At 33.3% G+C, this 23793-nt stretch overlaps 1 protein-coding gene across 1 annotated transcript in view; it reads right to left on the bottom strand.

The window, feature by feature from the left end:
• TTC6 (tetratricopeptide repeat domain 6) overlaps nucleotides 1–23793 on the bottom strand; it is a 64357-nt gene that overhangs the window by 14698 nt on the left and 25866 nt on the right. Inside the window, exons 10-26 of the mRNA XM_013185720.3 lie at nucleotides 22376–22435; nucleotides 20437–20861; nucleotides 18797–19277; nucleotides 17474–17603; nucleotides 15814–15989; nucleotides 15255–15391; nucleotides 12959–13128; nucleotides 12353–12473; nucleotides 10860–11010; nucleotides 9450–9532; nucleotides 8301–8377; nucleotides 7312–7472; nucleotides 5073–5207; nucleotides 3509–3658; nucleotides 3105–3245; nucleotides 2307–2420; nucleotides 757–876 (exon numbers count right to left, since the gene is read on the bottom strand). Coding sequence (XP_013041174.3) covers nucleotides 757–876; nucleotides 2307–2420; nucleotides 3105–3245; nucleotides 3509–3658; nucleotides 5073–5207; nucleotides 7312–7472; nucleotides 8301–8377; nucleotides 9450–9532; nucleotides 10860–11010; nucleotides 12353–12473; nucleotides 12959–13128; nucleotides 15255–15391; nucleotides 15814–15989; nucleotides 17474–17603; nucleotides 18797–19277; nucleotides 20437–20861; nucleotides 22376–22435 — 2832 coding nt within the window. The remainder of the gene's footprint in view (nucleotides 1–756; nucleotides 877–2306; nucleotides 2421–3104; nucleotides 3246–3508; nucleotides 3659–5072; nucleotides 5208–7311; nucleotides 7473–8300; nucleotides 8378–9449; nucleotides 9533–10859; nucleotides 11011–12352; nucleotides 12474–12958; nucleotides 13129–15254; nucleotides 15392–15813; nucleotides 15990–17473; nucleotides 17604–18796; nucleotides 19278–20436; nucleotides 20862–22375; nucleotides 22436–23793) is intronic.

Here is a 23793-nt window from a genome sequence, read left to right as displayed (position 1 = left end):
TTTTTAGAATGTCTATGTTCATATTGTTGCTATTGCATAATGAAGATACCAATGTTTATAGTCCACAATGGAGGCAATGAATGCAGCAGCAACTACTCTTGGAAAAAAAAAAAAAAAAAAAAAAAAAAAATTCTTTAAAGACAAGGAAAAAAAAAACTTTTAGAAAACTTGAAAACTATCTACAATTTGAAACTAAAAGCCCATATGTTTGAAAGAGTGGTTTAATGCTTAGATTTCTGCTATACCAGATGAAGTCCCAACGAACAACAGTCCTCTGAATTGTAGTTGTCAGAAACAGATATTTTTCCCTACATTTAAGGAAATGAACTTGAGGTCTGACCCTGCCTGCCCTTTCAACAAAAATGGTCATTTATACACACACACACAGAGGAAGAGGACAAGCTCACTCAATTAATTAGAACCCTCCATTTACTTCAGATTCTGCAAAGAATTAGTATTCACTTGGAACCAACATAAACAACTTAAAGGATTAAAAAAGAAAAGGAGGAAAAGTCAGGTTCTTGTTTATTACATTTTGTAAAACTCCCATGCTTACCCCTTGCAGCATAAAATTGTAAAAGGCATTTCTAGTCATTTTATTTGCTTTCAGACTGGTATGACCTGTTGAGCAAATGAGAAGAGGACACCAACTATTTCAGGAAAATATAAAAGCTGGCAAATTGGTTTTTATATCATCAGTGGCTTACAAATAAGAAAAAACTCAAAATTTGCCTTAAACAAAAAAGGATTTTGTACCTCACATGCATTAGCATAATCACCAACTTCCATGTAGAGTAGTCCACGATTAATTAACACTTTAAAAATTATTTCCTTACTCAATTCATGCAGAATAAGAATTCCATAGTCTTTCAAAGCCTATAAAAACATAGAAGGCACTTTAGAAAATAATTCATATGGAGACAGACACAAGCACTGACTTCAGTGTGGCTACTCCAATGTTTCACTGTTTGCAGATTGAATTTAACTGTATTTGGAGACTTCTATAATTACATTGATACCTAATCTGAGAGTACAAAAGCAAAGATAATACAAATTAAACAGATGCGTTAAACAGGCAAAATTAAAAGTTATTTTGTTATTATATAAATTACAGTTGGAAATAAGTCTTTATTGTTTCTGCTGATAAAATTTGTCCATATTCTTTTTTTTTTTTTTTAACAGTTCTGAATGCATTATTCATGGTTTAATACCAAAGTAAGATACTTTTAAAATTAAGTATTTTCAAATACAATTTATTGTTATTGAAAAGTCTAAGCAGTACTTGTATTAACTAAATTTTTGTGTAAATTTTGTAAAAAAGTAAATGGTGATAGTGATATGACTGCACAGATTGAGGAAGCCTTGATTCCCAAATTTATCAAAACTGAACAATATTTCAGTAACAATGCTTTATCTTTTTTTTTTTTTCACATGAAGAATTAACTCGTATAGTTTACTTAAGAATAACTGGATATTTTATATCTAGATATTTAGATATTTTACAAAAAAAAAATGGTTCTTGACAGCAGTATTCCATATACTAGCCTCTTAAGGGAAGTTCTATTGCTTGTCTCTTCTAAATTGGGGAAGGCATTTGAAAGTGTTTTACAGAAACCAATCCAGTTCTTGTTAGACCCAGTAAATTTCTTCTGTCAATGGGTTATTACATTTTTCTGCAACTTCCCTCATACTTTAATTAGCTTTTCTAAGAAATGATATCAAAGAATGAATTTTATAATAACTTATTATGAAGGAACCAGCATTTTCACATCTTAAGTTTTTACCTTCAATGTCCCTGTTTTTTTTCTTTACCCCCTGCATCATTCTTGGCCGTTTAACCTTTATGAACAAATGGCCTTTGCACAAGGTCAATTTAACTTGAGACATCAAAATGATAGTTCAGAATGATCATGTTTCCAGTCTCAAGTTGCATTTTGCCTTTTTGTGTCCTGTTGTGCTTTTTCTTTACAACAAAAATAGAAAGCAGAAACGCAGGTAGTGGCAGCTCACAGGTTAGTCATCAGAGTTACAACCACATCCAGAAAAACAAGGTTGTGATGAGAGTAGGATGTCATCCAAATTTTTATGTGGTCCTTTTCTGGATATAGCCATTATATTTTCAAAGGTATATCAAATGTAATTAACATGATGAGGACCAAAAATTAATTTTATAAACAATTTCTTGAAGAGCACTGTCATACAAGGAGACATTGCAAGAGATCACAAATTTTGACTAATTGTCAAAGACAGGTTACTAGCTAATATGACTGAGTGATCACGTGATGTTACAAAAATATATATCATACCTTTCTGAAGTTCTTTATTTGATGATAACAGATTGCTCTGTTATAGTATGCCAAAATGCAGGTTTTGTTAAGGTCAATAGTTTTTGAGAGATCTTCAATGGCAGCTTTAAATGTCTGGACATGAAAAAACACTATGTATAAATTATAATTCACAATTCACAGCACTATATATTCCTCCTCAAATAGCAGCCTTTTGGAAAACTTGACTTTACATTTACATTATTTTTTTTACATTATTGTTTCTTCATTAGTACTTGAAGGTATCTAATCAATTCACTATGGACTAGTTACTGCAGTACTTGCTGCAGAAGGAACAATTCTTCAGAAGCTCTATTTTGCCAGCAACTGGACAACCAAACATTTTTAATGTTTGTTTAGATGATATACATATGTGGCAATCAACCTTTAATTTTACTAGCCTGATTTGTTTCTTAGCCTAACCTAGACAGTATCTTTGATGGAGTTTTGGTACTTATGTCTATTAAGTAAGATTCTATCCTGAAGAACTGAAGAGGAGAATATGCAGGTAGATCATAGAAGCATACAATGGTTGGAGTTGAAAGGGACTTTAAAGATCATCTAATGCTCAGTAGCTTGTCCAATCCATCATGAAAGCTACACAGAACAATCAGAGTGGCTTCAAAAGAGAAAAGTATGATAGTCAATTGAAATTCCTTGCTTCCATCAACAACACTGGTTTCCAAAGTTTTTATCATTGTTTTACCATTACGAAGTGGCAAGTAAAATACATTGTTTTAAGGAAGAATACAGAAGTACAACAATAACAGAGATACCCACCTTATTCTGATATTTCAAAGTTCCTCGGTAAAAATAAGCTCTCGCACTGTTAGGAAGAATTTTGATTGCCTCGTTACAATTCATAATTGCCTTAGAGTATCTGCCTTTACTTCCATAGTAAGCAGCACGACTCATGTATGCCTGCAGAGATGAACATAGAATGATGATGTGGCATAATGCTAAAAGAAAACAAGCTGGTTATTTAAGGCAAGGGTAAAATATAAGAAATAAGCTCTATAAAAACATGCATCTTTTGAAGCATGTCATTTCTTTTATTTAATCCTTGCATTGTGCTTACTGGCAGATTACAAGGCAATACACCCCTAAATGCAGAACCTGTTATTCTTTGAACCCATCCTAAAACACACCACAGAAACAAATTATGGGGAGTCTTTATATATTACCTGGAAGTGTGATGGACAAAGGGCAAGTGTTCGATTGAAATCTTGGATGTACTTAGCTTGTCCGAGCTGCATTCTACATAGCCCTCGCTGATAAAAAGCATCAGGGTAACTTGAATGTAGTCTGATAGCCGTATTAAAAGCATCACGGGCCTAAAAGAATGACATATCATCCGGATTAAATATGGTCTGTTTGTACAGCTGTAAACATAGGCTGTTAAACAACTGATTCTTTGTACAGCAAGGAATAATCTATTTATGCAGTTGAAATCCAACATGTATCTGCATTGGTTTTGATTGCTTTCAGCTATTTGCAGCTACTTAAAGTATCCTAGTAATGCAATCATAACCACAAGGAGGTACAATCTAACTCACTTACTAATCTCATTTCTTCAGTGGTTTATCCAAGCACATGGTTTGTCAGAGCTGAAACAGTGAAGTTATTTCTTACAATGGACTAACATGATTAGCATGCAACTCCTTTAAAATCCATCCAGATAATTTTTCCCCACACAATTCACATGAATTTACAAAATCATGAACTTTTCCTAGATCTGCAGCTGTAATATCAGATGTGCACTGATATAGAAAATCACCTTTTGCAATTGTCATGTATTATTACATTAGATATTTCAGACAACTTTGACAGCCTTCTTCCAAAAGAATATCACTTATGACAATTGGGATTGGAGGCAGACAAGGCAAGAAATTGTTACCCTGCCCTGTGAAAATCTGCTTTCAAATATTTCTAGTTTCATTCTTGAGTCTTTTAGCAAATCAGCAACTGACACATATTTACTAAAATATCAACATCGAAAACATTTGCTTGAACACACACTAGGCCTGCCACAAAGCTCACTGACTTTTTATAGAATCAATGGCCTGGGTTGAAGAGGACCTTAAAGATCATCTAGTTTCAACCCCCCTGCTCTGGGCAGGGTTGCCAACCACTAGAGCAGGCTTCCCAGAGCCACATCCAGCCTGGCTTTGAATGCCGCCAGGGATGGGGCATCCAAATTTTAATATGTTTTTAACAAAGAAATCTCTAATCAGAAGTATTGATTTTATTGAAGTAATGCAAATATAATTTCCTTAAGTAAGGCAGTTTCATAGATAAGGTAAGTGCCAAATAGAACCATCTAGAGAGGTGTTTTGAGCTACAGTAATATAGAAGACATTTAACAAAATATAGCCAACTCCATAATTAATACAATAATCTAGGAATTCCCTTGTCCAAGTTTAGTACTAACTGACTTAGCCACTGATATGCTACCAAGTACCTGTCTATAAGGTCTCTGAAAATATGCATAAAGAGTAAGAAATTCATGTAGTTTTTACAACATTAGAATGCAAACTAATGTCATATATTTAAAAAAATATTTATAACATTAGCACTGAAAAAAAATGTTCACAAACTTGCAAGACAGTTTAATGTACATTGTGAGTTAAAAAGAAAACTGCTAAAAACAGTGGAGGCTGTTGAAAATATTGAAATCATTCATTTGGTTATCATTGTTTACAGGCAGTGGAGTCAAAGGCTAACACACTGTATATAATTAATACCAACCTGTAATAAATTTGTTTGCTCCATATAACACAGGCCCATAAGGTAATACATTTCAGCAGCCTCAAATGCATTATGTAGGATTTTTGCTGAGGTCATCTGAAGCTCTATAGCTTGTTTAAAACTTTCCACAGCATCCTGCAATACAGATAATACTAATAGTTACAAAGCACTTAACTGAAATCTGCAAGACTTGTTAGCCATTTTCAACTATTTTTAAAAGGTTTTCTTAGTCTGAAACATTAAGGTAAAAATGACTACTAGAGTGTTACTTGCTGCTGCATTTAGACATTCTCTTGATCTCTGAACTGTTCATATAAAAAACTGACTAGAAAAATGGACATATTTTTGAGCGTGATTTATATAACAAAGTAGCTATTGTACATGATCTAGAGATAACAGTAGAAATGAAATGTATGCTGTTTAGGGGCATAATTATAACTATTGATTTTCCTTGAAATGTCACTTTTATTTTTTCTCTCTTCTCAGGAAGAAAATATACCTCTTGATGGAGTATGATGATAATGAAGTATTTGCTGCAGGTTTATTTTGTAAATAATAATAATAATAATAATAATAATAATAATAATAACAACAAACAGTTATGCAAAACACTTATTTATTCCATAGACAACTTGCATAAACTTATTACTGATAAAGAAATATACCAAAATCCTGAATTGAAGAAACTTAGGTGAACAACCTCTCAGAATACTGCCCAGATCTATGAGACACGGTAAGAATTTATGCTTTTTTAATAATTCTTTGTCTTAAAGGAGAGAATAAGGAAAACTACCAGGAAATTAAGATCAGTTCAAGATAAACTATTCCTTTGTCTTTAAGGATTATGAAGGGACAATAGCTGAAAGTTTAAATATCAAGAATAGTAAAACAATTATAATATTTTTCTTGAAAAGTGAAAAAAAGAAAGAGTTTGTTCAGAAAAATCAGCCTGAAATACCAGTAGCTATAGGGGTGTCTGCAAATACTGTGGCTGCTTACTTAAATGGTCATCAATGTAGTGGATGTTTTAGACAAAACAGATCTGCATTTACAGCTATTTTAAAATCCTTTTATTCTATTCCTACAGTTAAAAAAATACTCTTATTTCAAGGAAAAAAAAAAGCTGTAGATATCAGAACTCACATATGATTCTAAAGGCACAGCTGATTCTTAGATCAGCATAACCTGAAGTCTGATCATTTTCCCATATCAGGAGAATTATGTAATACCTTTCCAAAAGAGGTGGCAGTCCTCACCTCTGAGAGCCGTACTCTGAGAAATCAGGGAAGGACTGTAATAAACATCCTCTTAACCATGACTACTGAAATAATTTTGATCAGATGATACTAATGATTGCTGTCTTTGACTTAGCATTCTTTTATAGACAGCAGAACTATTAATGTTGTGTTATGGCTTGAAATGAACAAAACTCACAAGCCTAACAAAAAAAAAGTTGAGTGAGCCAAGAGGTTTTATCTCGTACAAGCCCAGGGAGCAGGAGTATAATTTCTGCACAGTGTACACCTGATGTTCATTTAAAAAGATGCTGCAAAAATGAAACTATAAGGAAATAGAAAGATCATGCATGTCAAATACAGAACTCAATGGGTAAGGTAGATTTGATGTTTTCTTGATCTACCTGTTGCTTCCTGCTGTTGTGTTTAGGGAAAAAGGACTGTACATTTTGTAAAAATAAATAGGACTGTACAAGAAGAAATAGCCTATCCATACTGCCAATTTCAACAACTCTGCAGGCATCAAGCGTTGGCTAACTGCAGGAGTCAGAGTGACAGCACTGGTTAAATTCTATGAGATATGAATATTCACAAAGTTGAGAATACACCTGCAACTATATATTATATATTAGTTCACATACATTAAATTTTTGTACAACATTTTATTAGACACAAAATGCCAGACATAATTCTGTTTTATTTCACAAGAAACAAAATTATGACATACAATCAACCTTAATCTATATAACTGAATCTATAAAATTTTCAATTAAAATGTGTTAAAATTAAAATTGCCTAATTTATGCTGAACTATTAGTGCTGCTGGTTTTTTTTGTTTGTTTTTGTTGAAAAAATTTACCCAGATCTTCTTATAATTTAAGCAGTGAAGTACTACAAAGATTTATTATTATACTAGGAGATTTAATAAAATATTAAAAGAATTAAGAAAAAAAAAATGTTTGGCATACATATATATAAATATATATAATGTAAACATTTCTAACCTTTGTTTTCTCAGCTTTCATTTGTATTTTTCCTAGAAGAACAAACATTGGAGGCTCAGGCTGAGTTGCTGTAGCTCTGCGTAAGCTCTCTATGGCTTTATTGTGATTTTGACAAAATGACTGAATGAGTGCTTGCTGAACAGGCTGAGACTTAAAGGATTCTGGAAGAAAACAACCATGAAAAGTGATCATCTCTTCTACTTCAACATATATTTCTACAGTATAAGATACCTTTAAATGATATGTAAACTTCAAAATGCTATTAAAATATTTTATGTTTCAAAGCTTGTTTTATCAGCCATAAAAATAGAAACAAACTAAATTCCATATAAAAGTCTGAACTTGAACAGTTAATTATCCATGAGTGTAGTTCAATGGCTAAATACCCATAAACGTTTACCTTCCTCGCCCCACATCTAAGAAGGAGATGCTATGTGGGATTATCACCATATGTTTGCTTTGTTTTTATATGGTTATACTCTGTGTACCCACTCTTGGTCACTGCCAGAGACAGGAAATTCATCTCATGTGGTATAACTATCCATATGGACTCACAAAGAGCTTCACAATGCACTGAACACTGCTGTTTTATGCCGAGCACATAACAAGGAACTACTATACTGCAACATTTTTACTGCTCAAATGTGTTGGAAAGGTTCAGTCCTAGAGATATCTGATATTTTGTTAGGGACTATATAAGCACAGAACAGAATCCCTACTCATTTTTCCTTTAAAGCAGAAGTTACCAATATTGAAAGGAACAAATAAATTTAAAAAAAATAAATACAAACACTCAAAATATATAGAAAATTCGAAAAACACAGGTTGTAATCAGGCAATAATGTATACCATTATTATATTTAAATACCCTATATTTTAGCTGATCTATGGTAATTAACCTATTTGTATGCTTGTGTGCCTGAACTTAAAAAGAAGAAAAAACAATTCCTTGTTTACAGGCCCTTGCTATGATTCACATTGACATTTACCTTCATCTATTTCTGCAAGTTGGTGAATACACAAACTTGCCAGCTCATATTTCTTCAACTCCATTAAATACTGTCCCCTGTAAGGAAATATTCATTCGATGCAATTAATAAAACTCTTTTCAATTATTTCTTTCAAATTGCAAATGCTGCTGCAAGTTGTTTTCATTAATCTAAAAAGATAAAAAGGAAAAACAATGCCTTCCAATAAAAACATCCATTTTTTCTTCTTTTTTTCATCAGAAGTATCTCTCCAATTCTTAAATTTTTCTCTAACATGAAAGCACCAAGAAATTATATGCTTACTTCTCTTCAGACTGTGTGAATTACAAAAACATATTTCCTTTGTATTTCACAGACAGCAGTCATTATTTTAAGACCTGTGACAATAAGCTTAATATTGTTTCTAAAATCCATCACAAACTAATATCTGATATTCTGTTTTCAAAGATTTTTTTTGCCTCTCAGATCTCACTGTCAGTCTAAGAGTTACTGCTAGCCAAACCACCCTCTGAGAGACCAAATGAGCAAACCCACTCTTAAAACTGGGAAAACACAGCATTATTGACTGGAACATAGTAACCGATTCTCCTAATACACCTAAGGAGTAATATCCCAACATTTCATTCTTAGTTATGGCTTTTCAGGGGAGGAAACAGCTTTATCTAGTAATTTTATCTTTTAGTCTTGGTAAAGGTCAGTACTTCTCTCTGAGCCAAAGATGGGGAAGAAAAATAATTCAAAATTAAATTGGCCTGGACTTAGGCCTTCACATTCCTTGTGTTATATGGATTCTGCAGACAAATCAGTGAAAGGCCCATCCACTTGGGAAAAACATTTAAAATGATTATTATTTTTTTTTAAGTTCAGACTTCCTGTATTGTCATTGCACCTCTCTACATCTTTTTTTCCCCAGAAACTGTATGCACCTCAATGAGCAAAATCCTGTATATGAAGGTCCCTCTCTCCAAACTAAAGATTATACTATACCGATATAAAGTTCCTAAGGTTTGAAAAATGTTATGAATATACACTTTTTAACCTACTGAGAGCAAGTTTCGAATGATACAAGGTATCTACCAACAGCATTCTGCATCAGAAATTTTTTAAGAGTAAGATGTAAGCGAAGACCTCAGCTAATCACTTTTGTACCTTAATATCCTCAGTTGTGACTTATTTGGATAAAGATGAATGGCTCGATTCATATCTTTCACAGCATTTGACAAATTATGAATCTGTAATTTAAAAAGAAACAACAAATTAACTCTTAATACAAACACAATTTGGAGACAATTATTATTTCCATAAATGTGGTTCTACAGGCTGCAATGCCCACATGGTAACAACTCATGAGGTGCATATGCCCTCTGCACAGGAGCTCAACACTTTTTTTTTTTTATTAAAAAGTCTGAAACATGCAACCTACAAATATCCATACTCTCCCACAGGGCAGATTCTAACAGCAGATAGTTTCTTTACTTTTCCAAAATCCAAATGAGATTCTGGACTACTGGGAAGGAGATTAAGTCATGAGATCCACATGCACATATGTCCTTATTAATCTTCACTGCTGTCATGAATTTGCATTTATTTTTCAAGTGTCCGTGCCTGTGGTCCCATTCATTGTTCTTCAGATGTGGAAGAGAAGGTAGATCATTGCAATGAAGATCCCAAGGACTGATCCATCCAGATTGGTAGCTGCTAACTGGAACAGTCATCATCAAAAACTACCATTGATGGAATGCATGTATTGATTTTAATTTAGCTGCTCTACACATTTCAGATACTGGGGGAAAAGCAAACAAACAAACAAAAACACTACAGAAGCAACCTAGCATTAGTGGATGACCTCCTATTTGAACTATCAGCTATCAGACACAACTTCTTAAAGGTGTAATCAGTCCACTTTGATGGACTCTGAGTTAAAAGTCATTTCCTTTAGTGGGAGAAAATTAACAGTGCAAGCAATTTCCCAAAACATTTTGCAAACTAAGCACTGTGAGAAACAATTGTTTCAGTTCTGCTAATGACAGTCTACATAAATTGTCACACTGAAGACCATATTCCTCGTACTCCTGAGAGGATCTCAAAAAGCAACTGTTAGCAGGAACTATTCTCAGATCCTATGCAGATGTAAAATACTTTGCTTCATGGGAAATTAAAATATTTAAAACATCCTACTCCCATTTGTAGTGAAAAAAAAAGAATTTCCAGAAAAGTGAAAATTCTCAAGAACATTCTGAATCAGTATTTCAAAATCTGTGGGTTTTTAATATCAAAAGTATATTTTATTAAAGCCTAGATCAGATGCACACTGATATAGGGACAATCAAATGAACCTTGAAATATTTTATGTCATTGCGTCACATTCCAACAGTATTTTATAATAATTGAAGTGTATATAATTCTGTTATGGCGATGAGGACCACTTGAAGTATATAGCTATAAACAGGTTCTAACATCTGTACAACACCAAGCCATAAATATTAAAATGCTTGCAACAACCATAAATATAAATAAAGCTGTATTAAGTAGCCAACAAAAATGAAAGGAGCATATTACCTTATGATATGCTTGTGCTCTACATAAATAGGCTCGAACATTGAGAGGATCAATTTTAATTGCATTAGTAAACTGTCGAATAGCTTCATGGTATTGATCCAGGTGCAACAGCAGTATCAAACCAATATTTAGGTAAGCAAAGATGACAGAGCTAAAAATAGATTTTTTTCCTTTTGTTATTGCAGGAAATGTGTCATTATATACATCCCACAACTTATACAGTTGGACACAACTTACACAGTATACTTATATATCTCCTTTTATGACATTTACAAGAGTCTATTTTGTGACCACACTGAGCATAAGAGTAATTTACAGCTGAGGAAAAAACTTTAAAAAACACTATCTCAGTAGCTTGGGATGCACACTAGAGGCTTTCTGATCACCAAAACCACCACTTCAATGAGAAAAAAATGGTGACAAGTTTCTTTGTCATGGAACAGACTAGGAATATACCTAGCTGTTAGTTTTGTATATAATGAATACACCAAGAAATACTGAATACTTCAACACTAAAAACACATTTTGGTTTTAAAAGATTCTGATAAAGCATACATGTTTTCCATCTAGCCTGCTACCTTACTTTCTGGCATTTCAATTGGCTAGCAACTAGGGAGACCCAACTTTCCAGGATCTGCAATATCTTGTGCAGCCCTCTCTCTCGTAGACCGTTTCTAGGCAAGTTCTAGACTTCCTATAGCAGAGACAAGAAAAAGGAAGAGCTGAGGAGTTTTTACATCTGCCACAGATTGGAATGGAAGCCTTTGCTCAAGACAGGACTGTTGAGGTTGCCTGAGGCTGAAGGAGAGAAGTCATTATCTTTAAAGAATGTATAACTACTTCAGCTATCTGGAATAGGAATCTTTTTGCATATTGAAAAACTACTTACAAGGTAGGGCTGCTACAAATATAATCTGTTTCCAAAGTATTTCTAAGTGGTAGGAAGAAATGCAGTTCACAAGAACCAGATCAGTTTCCACCGCTAATCATAAGGGATCACAAGCCACTTTATTTTGTGCTGTTGGCTTCTGGTTTTTGTTTCTTTTAATTTTATTTCAGGGACACTATCTACTGTCCTCTGCTAAACAAAACATTGTGAAATTTTCTTCTGGGGAAAAAAAAAAGGGTGTGTGTGTGCCTGCACTGTAAAAAGATTCCCTCCCAAAAGACTAATGAAATTATTATGGCATGAATGCTTAGCTTTAACCAGGACTTCAATTTCATCTTTTGTCTGCCAAACCTTAATTTGTTTTCCAAGTGTATATAAGGTGAAATAAAATGTAATTTTGAAATTAACTTAATAATTATTTTTATTATTTTCTTACTGCAATAAATGGGGCAAAAGATATTATAAGACATTATGGCTTTGTTTTAATTTCAGTGTATTTGCTGAATAAGCAGTTCTGGTTCCACTTTCCTTTATTAGTACTTTTATGCGCCCAGGTAAAGTCAGAATATAAAAAAAATATATTAAAATTTTTGAGTTCGATTACCTATTCAAAGCTATAACACTTTCAAAGTCACAGATTGCAAGTGACCATTGACACTGCTTTGAGTAAATGATCCCACGATGAAGAAAAGAACAGAAGTTTTCCTGAGTGTCATTGATGAGTACTGTGGGAAAGGGAGAATAAAAATCAACAGTTCAAATACTCATATATATTTCTGTTACTCCATGCAACTTATTTGCAGTTTACTTTTTACTCTAGCTTTCTTAGACATTTACAGAATATCATAGATAAACAAAAATATAACATATTAGATCGTAATACAAATGGTTTAATGTGGCACCAAATATCTTCAAGACATATAATTCTCAGTTAACCCAATCAAATTGTTAAAAGTGTAGCAGAAAAAGCTTTAGGAAGCAGAAGGAAAATAGCTAAGCAGTAGCAACAGCAGGAGGAGTTGATGTCTAATAGCAAACTTAATAGAAATAAATGAAAAGGAACAAATTTTTAACAAACACTGAAGGACAACCATACATTTCAATATTTGCTACAGGAAAAAACTGCACTATACTACTGTATAGTAATTACTGTCAAATGTTCATTTCTCTTTTTAACAACAAACACATACACTTTTAAAATAAACAATACCAGAAACACTGAAGTCCTGCAGAGCTCCTTTTGGATCAACCTGTTGTAGAATGCAACCTCTATAGTAGAATGCTTGCCAACAAGATGGGTCTAGATGAATTGCCGCTGCTAAGTCTTGTATTGCATTTCTATATTGCCGCTGTTTAGCATACGTTCTTCCTCGATACAGCCTAACAAGAAAGACAGTTTCTCTTTAAATATGATTTCTCTTAGAAAATTATACCTCAGTCATATTTTGAAGTCATAAATTATTACTTAGAAAATTAACAGATTGAGTCAAGTTAATACGAAGCATACTTTCATTGTTTATGCCATGCAAACTTGAAGAAATTATTTAGGGAAAAAATGTTTAAGAATAGAATAAGCATTCACTTCTATTTCTCAGTTTAATAGAGCAAAGCTGAAAGAACAACAACCTATAGTCCTACAACCTATACCATAGAGGCAGATCGTTGCATTGCACTTCCATAAATCAAGCTCAATATAATAGAGCACTGTATCAGCTTTGAGCACCACAGAGTTGAAAGGGACTCTCTCCAAGTTCCAGAGTCTATTGATACAGCATTTTCTATATGGAAAACACTAGATTTTGTCAAATCTGATGTAACAGAAAAGAAATAAAACTGACTTCATTACTATTAAATTTTTTTGAAAACATTCATTCTATTCTTCAAAATTTCTTTCAAACAGATAAGTTTACAGAATCAGTTCCTATTATTTTCCACTAACCTTCAATGAAATTCCAGACTCAAGCAATATAAACAAAATAAATCAAAGGCATAACTGGAAAAGTGTGAATAGATGGTAATGGCTGTAAAAAATATTTTATCAATGCAAAAGTAATATAAATAAATGTTTTATATATTATATAAAGATAGCTTTCACATATCAGGTGAGTCTTATGTCACATCCTACTTCCTTGTATAAAGAATTATCATGCAAATAATATACTGTTCCTTTTTAAATCTAACACAGTCAGTTCCTCAAGAATTTAAATCACATGCCTAACTCTCCACAAACACAAGGCAGTGACACTAATCATACTCACTAGGACTATTCACAGAGCCCACTCATCCACCTTTGAACCTCAAAGAAGTAAGTTGACCTCATGAAACCAACTGCAGCTTCACATTGCTTCAAGATTTTATTTTAAAATCAGAGTTTTAAGAAGCATCTGTAAATTACTTTAGTAGCTCAAGCAACCTAGTGTCATTAGAAAGCTTTGCATAATTCTGTGGTTCCCTGTGATAAAGAAGATTGATTGACAGGTAAAAAAAGCACATAGGAGAGTCCTTCACTAGCCCTTTCTATTCAGTTTGGTTGGAACAAGACATCTAAACTTAGGTGTTTATTTGTTGATGTCTACAACATATGTTAGCTGTTAGATATTTTCATTATAGGTGAAGATCTAGTGAACATAATCCAAGGCAATGAGAGCAATTCAGCTCATTCAAAAATGCATACACTTATTGGTTTCACGGCTGTATAGCTCTCCAGGCTTTACAGAAGTGTCCAGATGTGATAGATTCCAGATAGAATCAATATGCATGAATTGGCTAGATTGCCCTTTGTGATAATGGCAGTTCAGACTTCTACATCCCAAGGAGACAATATGCTTACACCTAAATTCAGGTATCATAATCTGTTATTTAATCATCATATTTTACTTTTATTTTACAGATTATATTATAAAAAGAATGTGATTTTTTGCAGGAATGATATTAAAAATAATCTCATTTTCTAGTGGCAAAATCATTTTAAAAAATCAGCCTTTGTAAGTCAAAACTCAAAATCATTGTTATAATTCAAAAATAAAGATGTTTCTTATTCATACATTCTTTTTTTTTTTTTTTCTTCACAGAATACATCAATTCAGCATAATGCTAAAACTAGAAGCGTCAAGACAACCAAAGGAAATTAGGCATAGAACTATGCAATCCTTAAGGACATTCTTCACTTTGAGCATGTATTTAAATCCAGCACTTTACCGCAAAGCATACATGCACGTGCTGAAGTCCAACTGACTCTATATTTGCATTACTCCAGTGGAATTTGAGCACATGGTTCTGTGCATAGCTAAATTAAGGTCTAGGGACTAATCCAAAGTCATTAAAGCAATAGAAAGATTCCCCAATGAATATCATGGCCTAGAGGTCTGATTCTATTTCTATTATACACCTCTTTGGAAATGCAATTGCTTTATTATTGTTTAATGCGTAGTTAGTCTTTTACATATTAATATTATTTTAATAATCCACTTAAAATTCAAATACTTCTGTCAAACTATATACTATACCTTGCCTGAGCATTGCTAGGGTCTTCCCTGATCACAGCTGTAAAATCCTGAATAGCTGCAGTCAAAACTGAACGGTCAAAGAAATATATTCCATGTTTCATAAATGCATCTGTTCTTTTTGGGTTATACTGAAAACACTATAATGAAAAAAAAATAAAGAATTAGTTGATGTTAAATCTCAGTCTTAATATTCCTAATGATTAAAAGCCTTAACCAAGCATAAAAAAGAATGTTAGTTTATTCTCAGGTTTTCTTTTTTATTCTCTTGTCCTTTAGTGTCTGTTGTCATTTTCATTAACTGCGGAGTGAAATACAAAAGCAGTGACACAAGGTTATCAGTGTCTGATAATTTGTAGACATTCAGTAATTTATTGAGTTACGTGGCAGGAGTAACATAAAATCACATATTTATTTCTGTGACACTGATTTGTTTAAACGTCATTTATTTAAAAGGATATCTATTCTCCAAGCTATTTTCCAGATATACCCAAATAGAATTCACTTTTAAAGTTATACAAAATTACTACATTATTGTAACAATACAAAGAAGTTAACTTACTTTGGCATAATCATCCATGGCCAATAATAATTGATTTTCTTCAAAATACATCTCAGCTCTCCTGAAATAAATGTCATCATCTGTTGGGCAGCATTGTATTGCAGAACTATAATTGATGATTGCCAATGTATTATCACCCTGTTTTCTGTAAATTTCAGCCTTTGACAGGTATGTATCTGAAACAACCCCCCCAAAACATAAAAGGCACTATTTAGCAGCCCAAAACAATATCATCTCCTCCTCACAAGGTAGTTAATACAGGCAGTAGAAATAAAACAGTAGATTATACAGAAGGTTAGGAAGTCCATTTTTAATCTGAGCAACAGAGCTCAAAAGTTTACAGCTGCAGTTGTGTGCTCAGACCTGAGCCCACGCAGCTGCAAAATGATAGTTCTAGTAGGATTTGCAGCTCTTTGCTCTCAGTAGAGCTCGGTAGAAATGGCCCATCAAGCCATTTGAGTGTAGACCTGTTGACCACAAACAAATATAAAAAGAGATTTAGTTTAAATGGACCAATACAATATTTGTCCCACTGTACCGAATCTGGTTGAGATATAGCTAACATTCCTCATAACAGCCCATATGGTACTGTGTTTTGGATTTGGGGCTAAAATAGTGTTGATAACACAGCAACTGGCTGTTACTGAACAGTGTTTGCACAATGTCAAGGCTTTCTGTTCCCCATCACAACCCACCACCACCTCCCCAACAAATAAGCTGGGGGTGGGCAAAAAGTTGTGAGGGGACACAGCTGGGACTGTGGCACAGTGTTTATTGCCTCCTGTTTTGCTTAGCATTTCTCAGAAAATTCTGTCTCCTCTATTACTATCCTTTACATAGCTGAGGACAGATTTCCGTCTTAGCTTTACCTTCATCAGGCTAATTCAGCTCCCTCAGCCCTTCCTCATATATATTTCCAGGCCCCTGACCATCTTAATAACTTTCCAATGGACTCTCTCCAGCTTCTCTCTCTCATATAAAACACAGTATTGGAAGTGTAGTAACGTCACAAACAGGTACAGGGGAATCACTTTCCCTGACCTGCAGGGCCATGCTTTTGCTAATGCATCCAGTGTATAGCTAGCCTCCCCTACTGAAAGGCCATACTAATGACTTACATTTGACTGCTCATGGACACAAGAGCACCCCAATGCCCTTTCCTGGCTATCTAGCCACTAGTCCCCAGTTCACACAGATAGCAGTCACATAAAAAATTTCTGCCAACTCTTCTTCACAAGTTGTGGACCAAACGATCCTTTTTCTTGGTCTGTCAAACAGATGGAACTTTTCCCTTTTAAGTTCCTCCTTCCTAGTGTAAAGGTTACAGGAGAACAGGACTGACTGAATACACAATAGCACACTGTCCCCATTATAGGATTATCAGCTTTTCACATTAAATTAGTAGATACAATTTCCACCAGTCCTCTTTTTTTTTTCTTTAAATGAAAGAATGAAGTATTTATTTTTGTCTTAGAAAATATTTTCTGTCCCAAATCTTTGGGGATTTATGTCTGCTTTGTAATTTTCCTATAATACAGATAAACTAACTGATGTAAGGATAAATATTTACAAAAACTTTTGCAGAACTAGGCAGCTAGAGAAAAAAACACTAAAAAATGAACTGCTTAAAAAGTTAAGTTACACTTTCATAGATACTTGCCTGCTTTATTTTTGTTCAACTTAGTTATGAAATTTAGGTCATCCAAAGCAGCATAAATTTTATCTTGAAAGAGGTAAATCAAATGTCTATGCCAGTAAGCATCAAGAAGTAGCGGTTCTAAGCTTATAGCCTATAAACAAAATAAGGAATAAATAATAATAATTTATATTGCAGAAGAAACTTCTCAAATGTGCTAACAATAGTACATACAGAATGAGAAAACATGTTTTGCACTGAAATTATTTTTAATAAGTCTTAGACAGACAAGGTTCTATTTAATCCAGAAACGTGAAAAGTATGGCTGATGCACTCATTTAAAAACAGTGTGCTTACAAAGATGCAGAATCAGAGTCCAATCTACCAGCATGCAGTAGAAAATACAAATCAGCTGTGATATCACCATGTTTGATTATTTCTTTAAAATAGTTATCTGAATTATTTCTAGAAAGTCAGAATTAGTCCTACAGGAATCCCAGGGAATAAACACTTAGAAACAATCTTGTTCATTGCTCTCCTATTTGAAAGTAAGAAATAAGCATGTCCCCATGAAAAAAGTATCAGCATTTCAAACCATGCTGTTATAATTCATTTAGAAAGAACTTAACATTCTGTAACAGAAATCATTTGTCAGATATTATCAAACAAATAATATATATGATGTATATTCACTACAGATATAATACATATTTAACAGCTATATGGAAACAAATATAGAGACTGATACATATCTGAGACTGATCTGCTACAACAATAATTTTCAAATTTGGGTCTGTGAGCCATTTCTCAGATCTAAGAAGTGTCAATAATGTTTTCACTAAAATATGTAATTGCTTTACAAGCAATTTGGATGGTTGATATTGGCCCATTGGTTAATGCCACTTTGTCAGTGTTGAATTTTTAGCCTTTCAGACACTTGACAATCTGTTTCTAAAGTTTGGAGTAAATTTTTTTATATATTTATTTATATATTTTTTGGGACAATGTTTTTACTGTTTTGTTTTCTTCTGGTTAGTTGTTCAGGGTATTGGGTGGAAGTAATGGCGGCTTTCGTAGCACTATAAAAAAAACTTTTAAAAGTTGAATAAACACATGGAAAAACATTATTATTACTGTATAAAATTCATGTGAAATGACAATCATAAACAGGAAATACATTATTTTTCATTTTATTTGTTCACTATGCTTTTGCAGAAATTAAAAATATATTTGTTACATGTTAGCAATAGGTGTCTAATCACCACCTATTGATGAATTCAGATACTTTTATCAAGGTGCTTGATAGGAGGAAAATGGCTTTCCAAGCCAAGTAGCTTGGAAACTTACTTTTTCCAAGTCTTCCATAGCTGACTTTAACTTCCCTAACTTTTTTTGTATTGCTCCACGCCTGCAATAGTGAAAAGCTGAAGGATGCTCATCCTTTTCTATTATCTCAGTCAGTCTTCTTACTTCTTCTTCTAAATCATCAATACTAACTGTTTCACCTTCAAGCAGAACAGGCTGTATTGAGTCAACTAATTCTATTGGTAGATTTGCTTCTTGAGAGTCCACTGCATTAGTTCCTTTTAGTAGCTCAATACCCTCAGAAGCATTCTCACTAGGAGGGAAAGTTTCATCAAACCAGCTGTTCCAGATTGCACTGACCCATGCGCGAGCAGAAGTTTCTTTTGGAATTCCACCCCTCACTTTTGCAAACTTTTCAAAATCTAACAAACAAGGAATGCTGGGGCTCCGATATTCTTTGATTGCTGGAGACAACTTGATAACGAATTTCTCATGAGTAGGAAGTCTTCCCAGAGACACGGACCTAAGGAAAAATATTACTGAAATTAACTAAATATTCCCAAATATGTTAACAATATCAAATTACAATCTGTCAGTCAACAATTGAAAAACCTATTGTTAATTATCTTGTTAGTGATATTTTTTTTTAACTTACCAGCCAATTATATGTTAGAGAGAGAATACAGAGGTAATATTTTATACATATACATATTTATAATATTTATCTAACATTTATAATATTTTATACATAAGGATCCCACTGGGGAAAAAAAAAAGGAAACTGAAGAAAAAATAAAGCAATCCCATGCATGAATGGCATGTAAAATAGTTCAAATATGGAAAAAAAGAGGGTTCAGCAAAAGTGATATGAAAGCCATGAACAGCAAACATACAGTACTGTCTAAAACAAGGCTTTGGAAAAAGACCGCCATCTCCCTTACTGACAGCTCAGCATACCAGTATATCACACCATAGTTTAAGCATCTTTTATTTTCATAACAATAAACCTCAAGAAAGGTGGGAGAAAAAAAGGAGGAGAAAAAAGGAAAGGCTGAATAGGAAACTGGTCTGAAGGACCAGGCCTAAGCATAAATATAAGTACAATGCGGACACTGCACACAAAAACAGACAACCTTTGGGAGTTTTTGTAGCTCACAACAAGTATTTAAGAAATATCACTCTTCCAAAACAAAAACAACTTGGATGTTTTGTAAAGTATCCTATGTCATAAATATATAAATAACAACCATTTACTAGAAAAATATTTAGAGTGATACAGAAAAATAAAAGGTAAAAAGCAAATCACTTGCTTCACGTAATCAACATTGTTCATGGTACAACTGAGGTTAGTGCAGCCTAGCATTTCAGTTTCCTGAGAACTTAGAATTTCCTCATCTTTCAGAAGAAAGGATTTTGACTATTTTTAATCTTGTATTTACACTGAGATAAAGATTCTTCTGCTGTTACATGAAATCATGCCACTTCTGTTTAAAACGCTATATATACTAAATGTCCTAAAGATATCTCACACAGTAAAAAAAATGCATTATAAATAAATAAGCTATTATTAATTAATTTCAGAGCAACACTTAATATGTAAGAAGATTAAACCTGTAATTATATAACATAGCTACAAATTAAAATACATTCCTTAAAATGTCAATACACTAATTAAAGAAAACCTTTTAAGAATCCTTGGGGGTTGAGTTAATATCTTAATCACAGCTTCTAGTTTTCTAGGATTTATTGTTTTCTTTGATTTCTTTGTTTTCTTTCTTCTTGGGAAAATGGTATATTTAATTCCAGCCTTTTCAGCTCTCTGCACAAGTAAAATATTCTCACTATCCTCTTGTCCAGTTGAAGTAGGCATTTTTTCCACTGGTGTGTCGGTCTGCATTGACTGAGGATCATCACGGGCTTGATTCAATAGATGCTTGGTAGGGGAGCTTTTCCCAATCTCTCTCTCAACCTTTGGCTCAGCTATCCGTTGCTTCATAACCTCCAACTCTTTCATGCTGGTTTTGAAATTAGATGACATCTTTAACTTAGTTTCACATTTGAAAGCAGCCACCTCCACAGCTGAGACTGATCTCTTAATTAAACTTATCTGTTAAAAAAAAAGGAAACTTTATTTAGATGTTCATTTGAAATAAGATTTATATATAGCATATTCTTAGTTTGAGTGGACTGGATTTTCTTTTATATAAAAACATAAAGACAAAAAGAGCTACAGGGAAATTACACTGCTGAGGATATCTATAGCATTGAACGGGGAAAAAAAATCTACATACCTATGCGTTAAAACAAAGATCTGAAACATTAAATGAAAGTTATTTGAAGCTCATAAGGGGCTAAAATTAATCATCTCTAGAAGATTATCACAAGAAATTTGAAGCAGATACTTCCAAGTAGAAGTAGAAATCCTTTTAGGAAAGTTAAATTTTAAAACCAAAAATGTATGCCACTGGTGGTGGCATATGCAAAAAGACAAACAAAGATATCTTCATGACCACAGAACAAAAGACAGGAGGACTTAGTATTATATTTGGAAGTACAATTGTATTATCTGGAAACACAGTTAAGATCTGAACTGAATTATGTACTCTTATATTTTGTGCCCCTGTCCCTGAATCACCTGATGAGATCAAAACCAAATGAATAATGTTGTGCTCTGGTGTTTAATTGTAATTACTTATTAAGCAAGTAATATTTACAACAAAAAATGTATTGCTTCTCACTCTTTTTGTTAATTCCAGTACGCTGGTCTAACTTAAACTGTAGTATAAGACATAACACATATTTGTTAAAAAAATGAAAATGCAATTTCATGTCCACTGCCTGAAATTTACAGAGAAAAGCACTTGTTAATCTGAAAAAAAAAACAAACAAGTGAAGCACTTAACAAGACTACTTCTATTAGAACATGAAACTCTGATATTTTAAAATCAAGCATCAGTGCTTAGTTAAATTGCAGATATGGTGTTTAAATTATTTAATTTATTATTGTATACAGCTTCAACTGCCACTATACTTTATATCCATCCTTAAAATATTTTATGCAGGTCTTTATGGACTATATAGAGGTTTTTAATATATACTTATACTTTTTCTTACTCAAAAACAAATCTCTTAATAAAATACTATCTATATAATGCTATAAATTTCATCTTTGCACAAGTGTAAAATTTGCATTATTTATTGCAGCTTTATGTATTTTGTGAAGCACCTAACGTTACTTCTATAGACATAAGAGTACATAACACTTAGATTGAAAACTTAACGTCGATGCCCTGATATGTCTGAAATGCAAGGATCTGATGCTGCAAATCTTTACTCAGATATGTTGTTCCACTTATTTCAGGTTAGAGGAGTATAGATTCCTCCAAAGGATCTCTCTCCAAAAAGAGAGACCTCTCTAAATACCTGTAACGTTAATAGGGGTTCTCATTGCAAAGCTATGTTCTCCTATTATGAAATGAAAATACTGAATGTAACCAAACCCCTAGAAAAAGACCTCTGAGACTCTCGTTTTTGCATTTAATATGAAAATCTTCAGTTCAGTGAAAGAATTTCTACAAAATCACATTTTGGGAACAAATCAAAGTAAATATAAAATAATACCACTGAGTTGTCACTGTCAGAAAAATTTGGCAAGGACTGGCATCTTCTCAGAGCTTTTGTCTATAGAAAAAAGAAAAAGTGAAAATAACTCTAAATGAATCTGAGTCTACTATGAATAGAGCTTTCAGATAAATTCTGCTTTTAAAAGCAGAACTAATGCCCAAAGAAATCTGAACCTTTACACACACACAAAAAAAAAAACCACATACACATACACTTTTGCCAAACTAGAGTAAGGACTGCATTTGTCTAGATTTCTGGATGTGTTATGCCCATTTCCATTGCCAGGTGTCCAAAAATCCCAGTCACATTCAAAATACTCAGATCAATTAACACTATAGAACAAGCACATTCAGTGGACATGTTCTATGGATGTATCTGTATTCTACGTAGATGCTCCAGTCTCAGAACATACTGTGAATATTCCATACTGTTAATCACCCATAATGGATTTACTGTGTATGGACATGTCTTTTCAAAGAAAATGCTTTAAGCCAGATCATTCTTAAAAGTGTCACATTCACTCCACAATAAATCACTTTAGTCACACAGATATTCCTGTCTTGGGAACCCCAGGCAACAAAACAGCCACATACAATCACCACAACAATCACTTCCAATGACAATACCTCTATCTGCTTCATCTGGTTTTAATCCATTTTAATAGAATAGACCTACTAGTACAGGAAAACAGAAGAGGTACCACAATATGGTACCAACATAGTATGGGTAAAATATTTTAGCCAAATATAAAATAACAATTTAAAGTTGCTGCTGCCCATGAATGTAGGAGATATGCAAAGCTTATCACAGAACACTTCCTTTTTGACATACTAGATATTAAAAGATTCTCCTCATTATTTGTAGTCAACTCCTGCAAGAAATGTTCAAAGCAGCGAGTGTTCCTTTATCATAATGGTATTTATCTTTTTGTTCTGCTTCCATGTTATCTTCAAGTCACATACTCTTGAATCACAGATCCTCAGATATCTATTGTCACTATTTAAAAGCTTCTTTCAAGGGCAAAAGCAAATATGTCTTGCCCAGCATGTTTTACTTTCAAATAGGAAACACATCATCCAACAGATCTTAACAGCTCTAACAGTCCCAACTTACAGTTGTAGCCCTTAATTAAAACATAAAACAGTACTTCCAATCACTAAATTATATCTGGGAACTCAGCTGCAGTAATAGTATGGTATACTCAGTTACCCCATTTCTGGCTGCAAATACATCCACTCATTGTAGTGGGTTTACACTCTATGAATGAGACCAAAGGTATTTGAAATTGTCAGGATTCCATAATCGGAATATCTCTGTTGAGATATGTCATATTCTCCAAAATCTCTATTACAGGGGAGGGCATTACAGTCCCTCTCCTAAAACATCACCTAGTGCCATGCAAAATAAGAATTATC

Source organism: Anser cygnoides, chromosome 5 (assembly GCF_040182565.1).
Source record: "Anser cygnoides isolate HZ-2024a breed goose chromosome 5, Taihu_goose_T2T_genome, whole genome shotgun sequence".
Lineage (NCBI taxonomy): Eukaryota > Metazoa > Chordata > Aves > Anseriformes > Anatidae > Anser > Anser cygnoides.
This window is presented reverse-complemented; position numbering and strand designations above follow the sequence as displayed.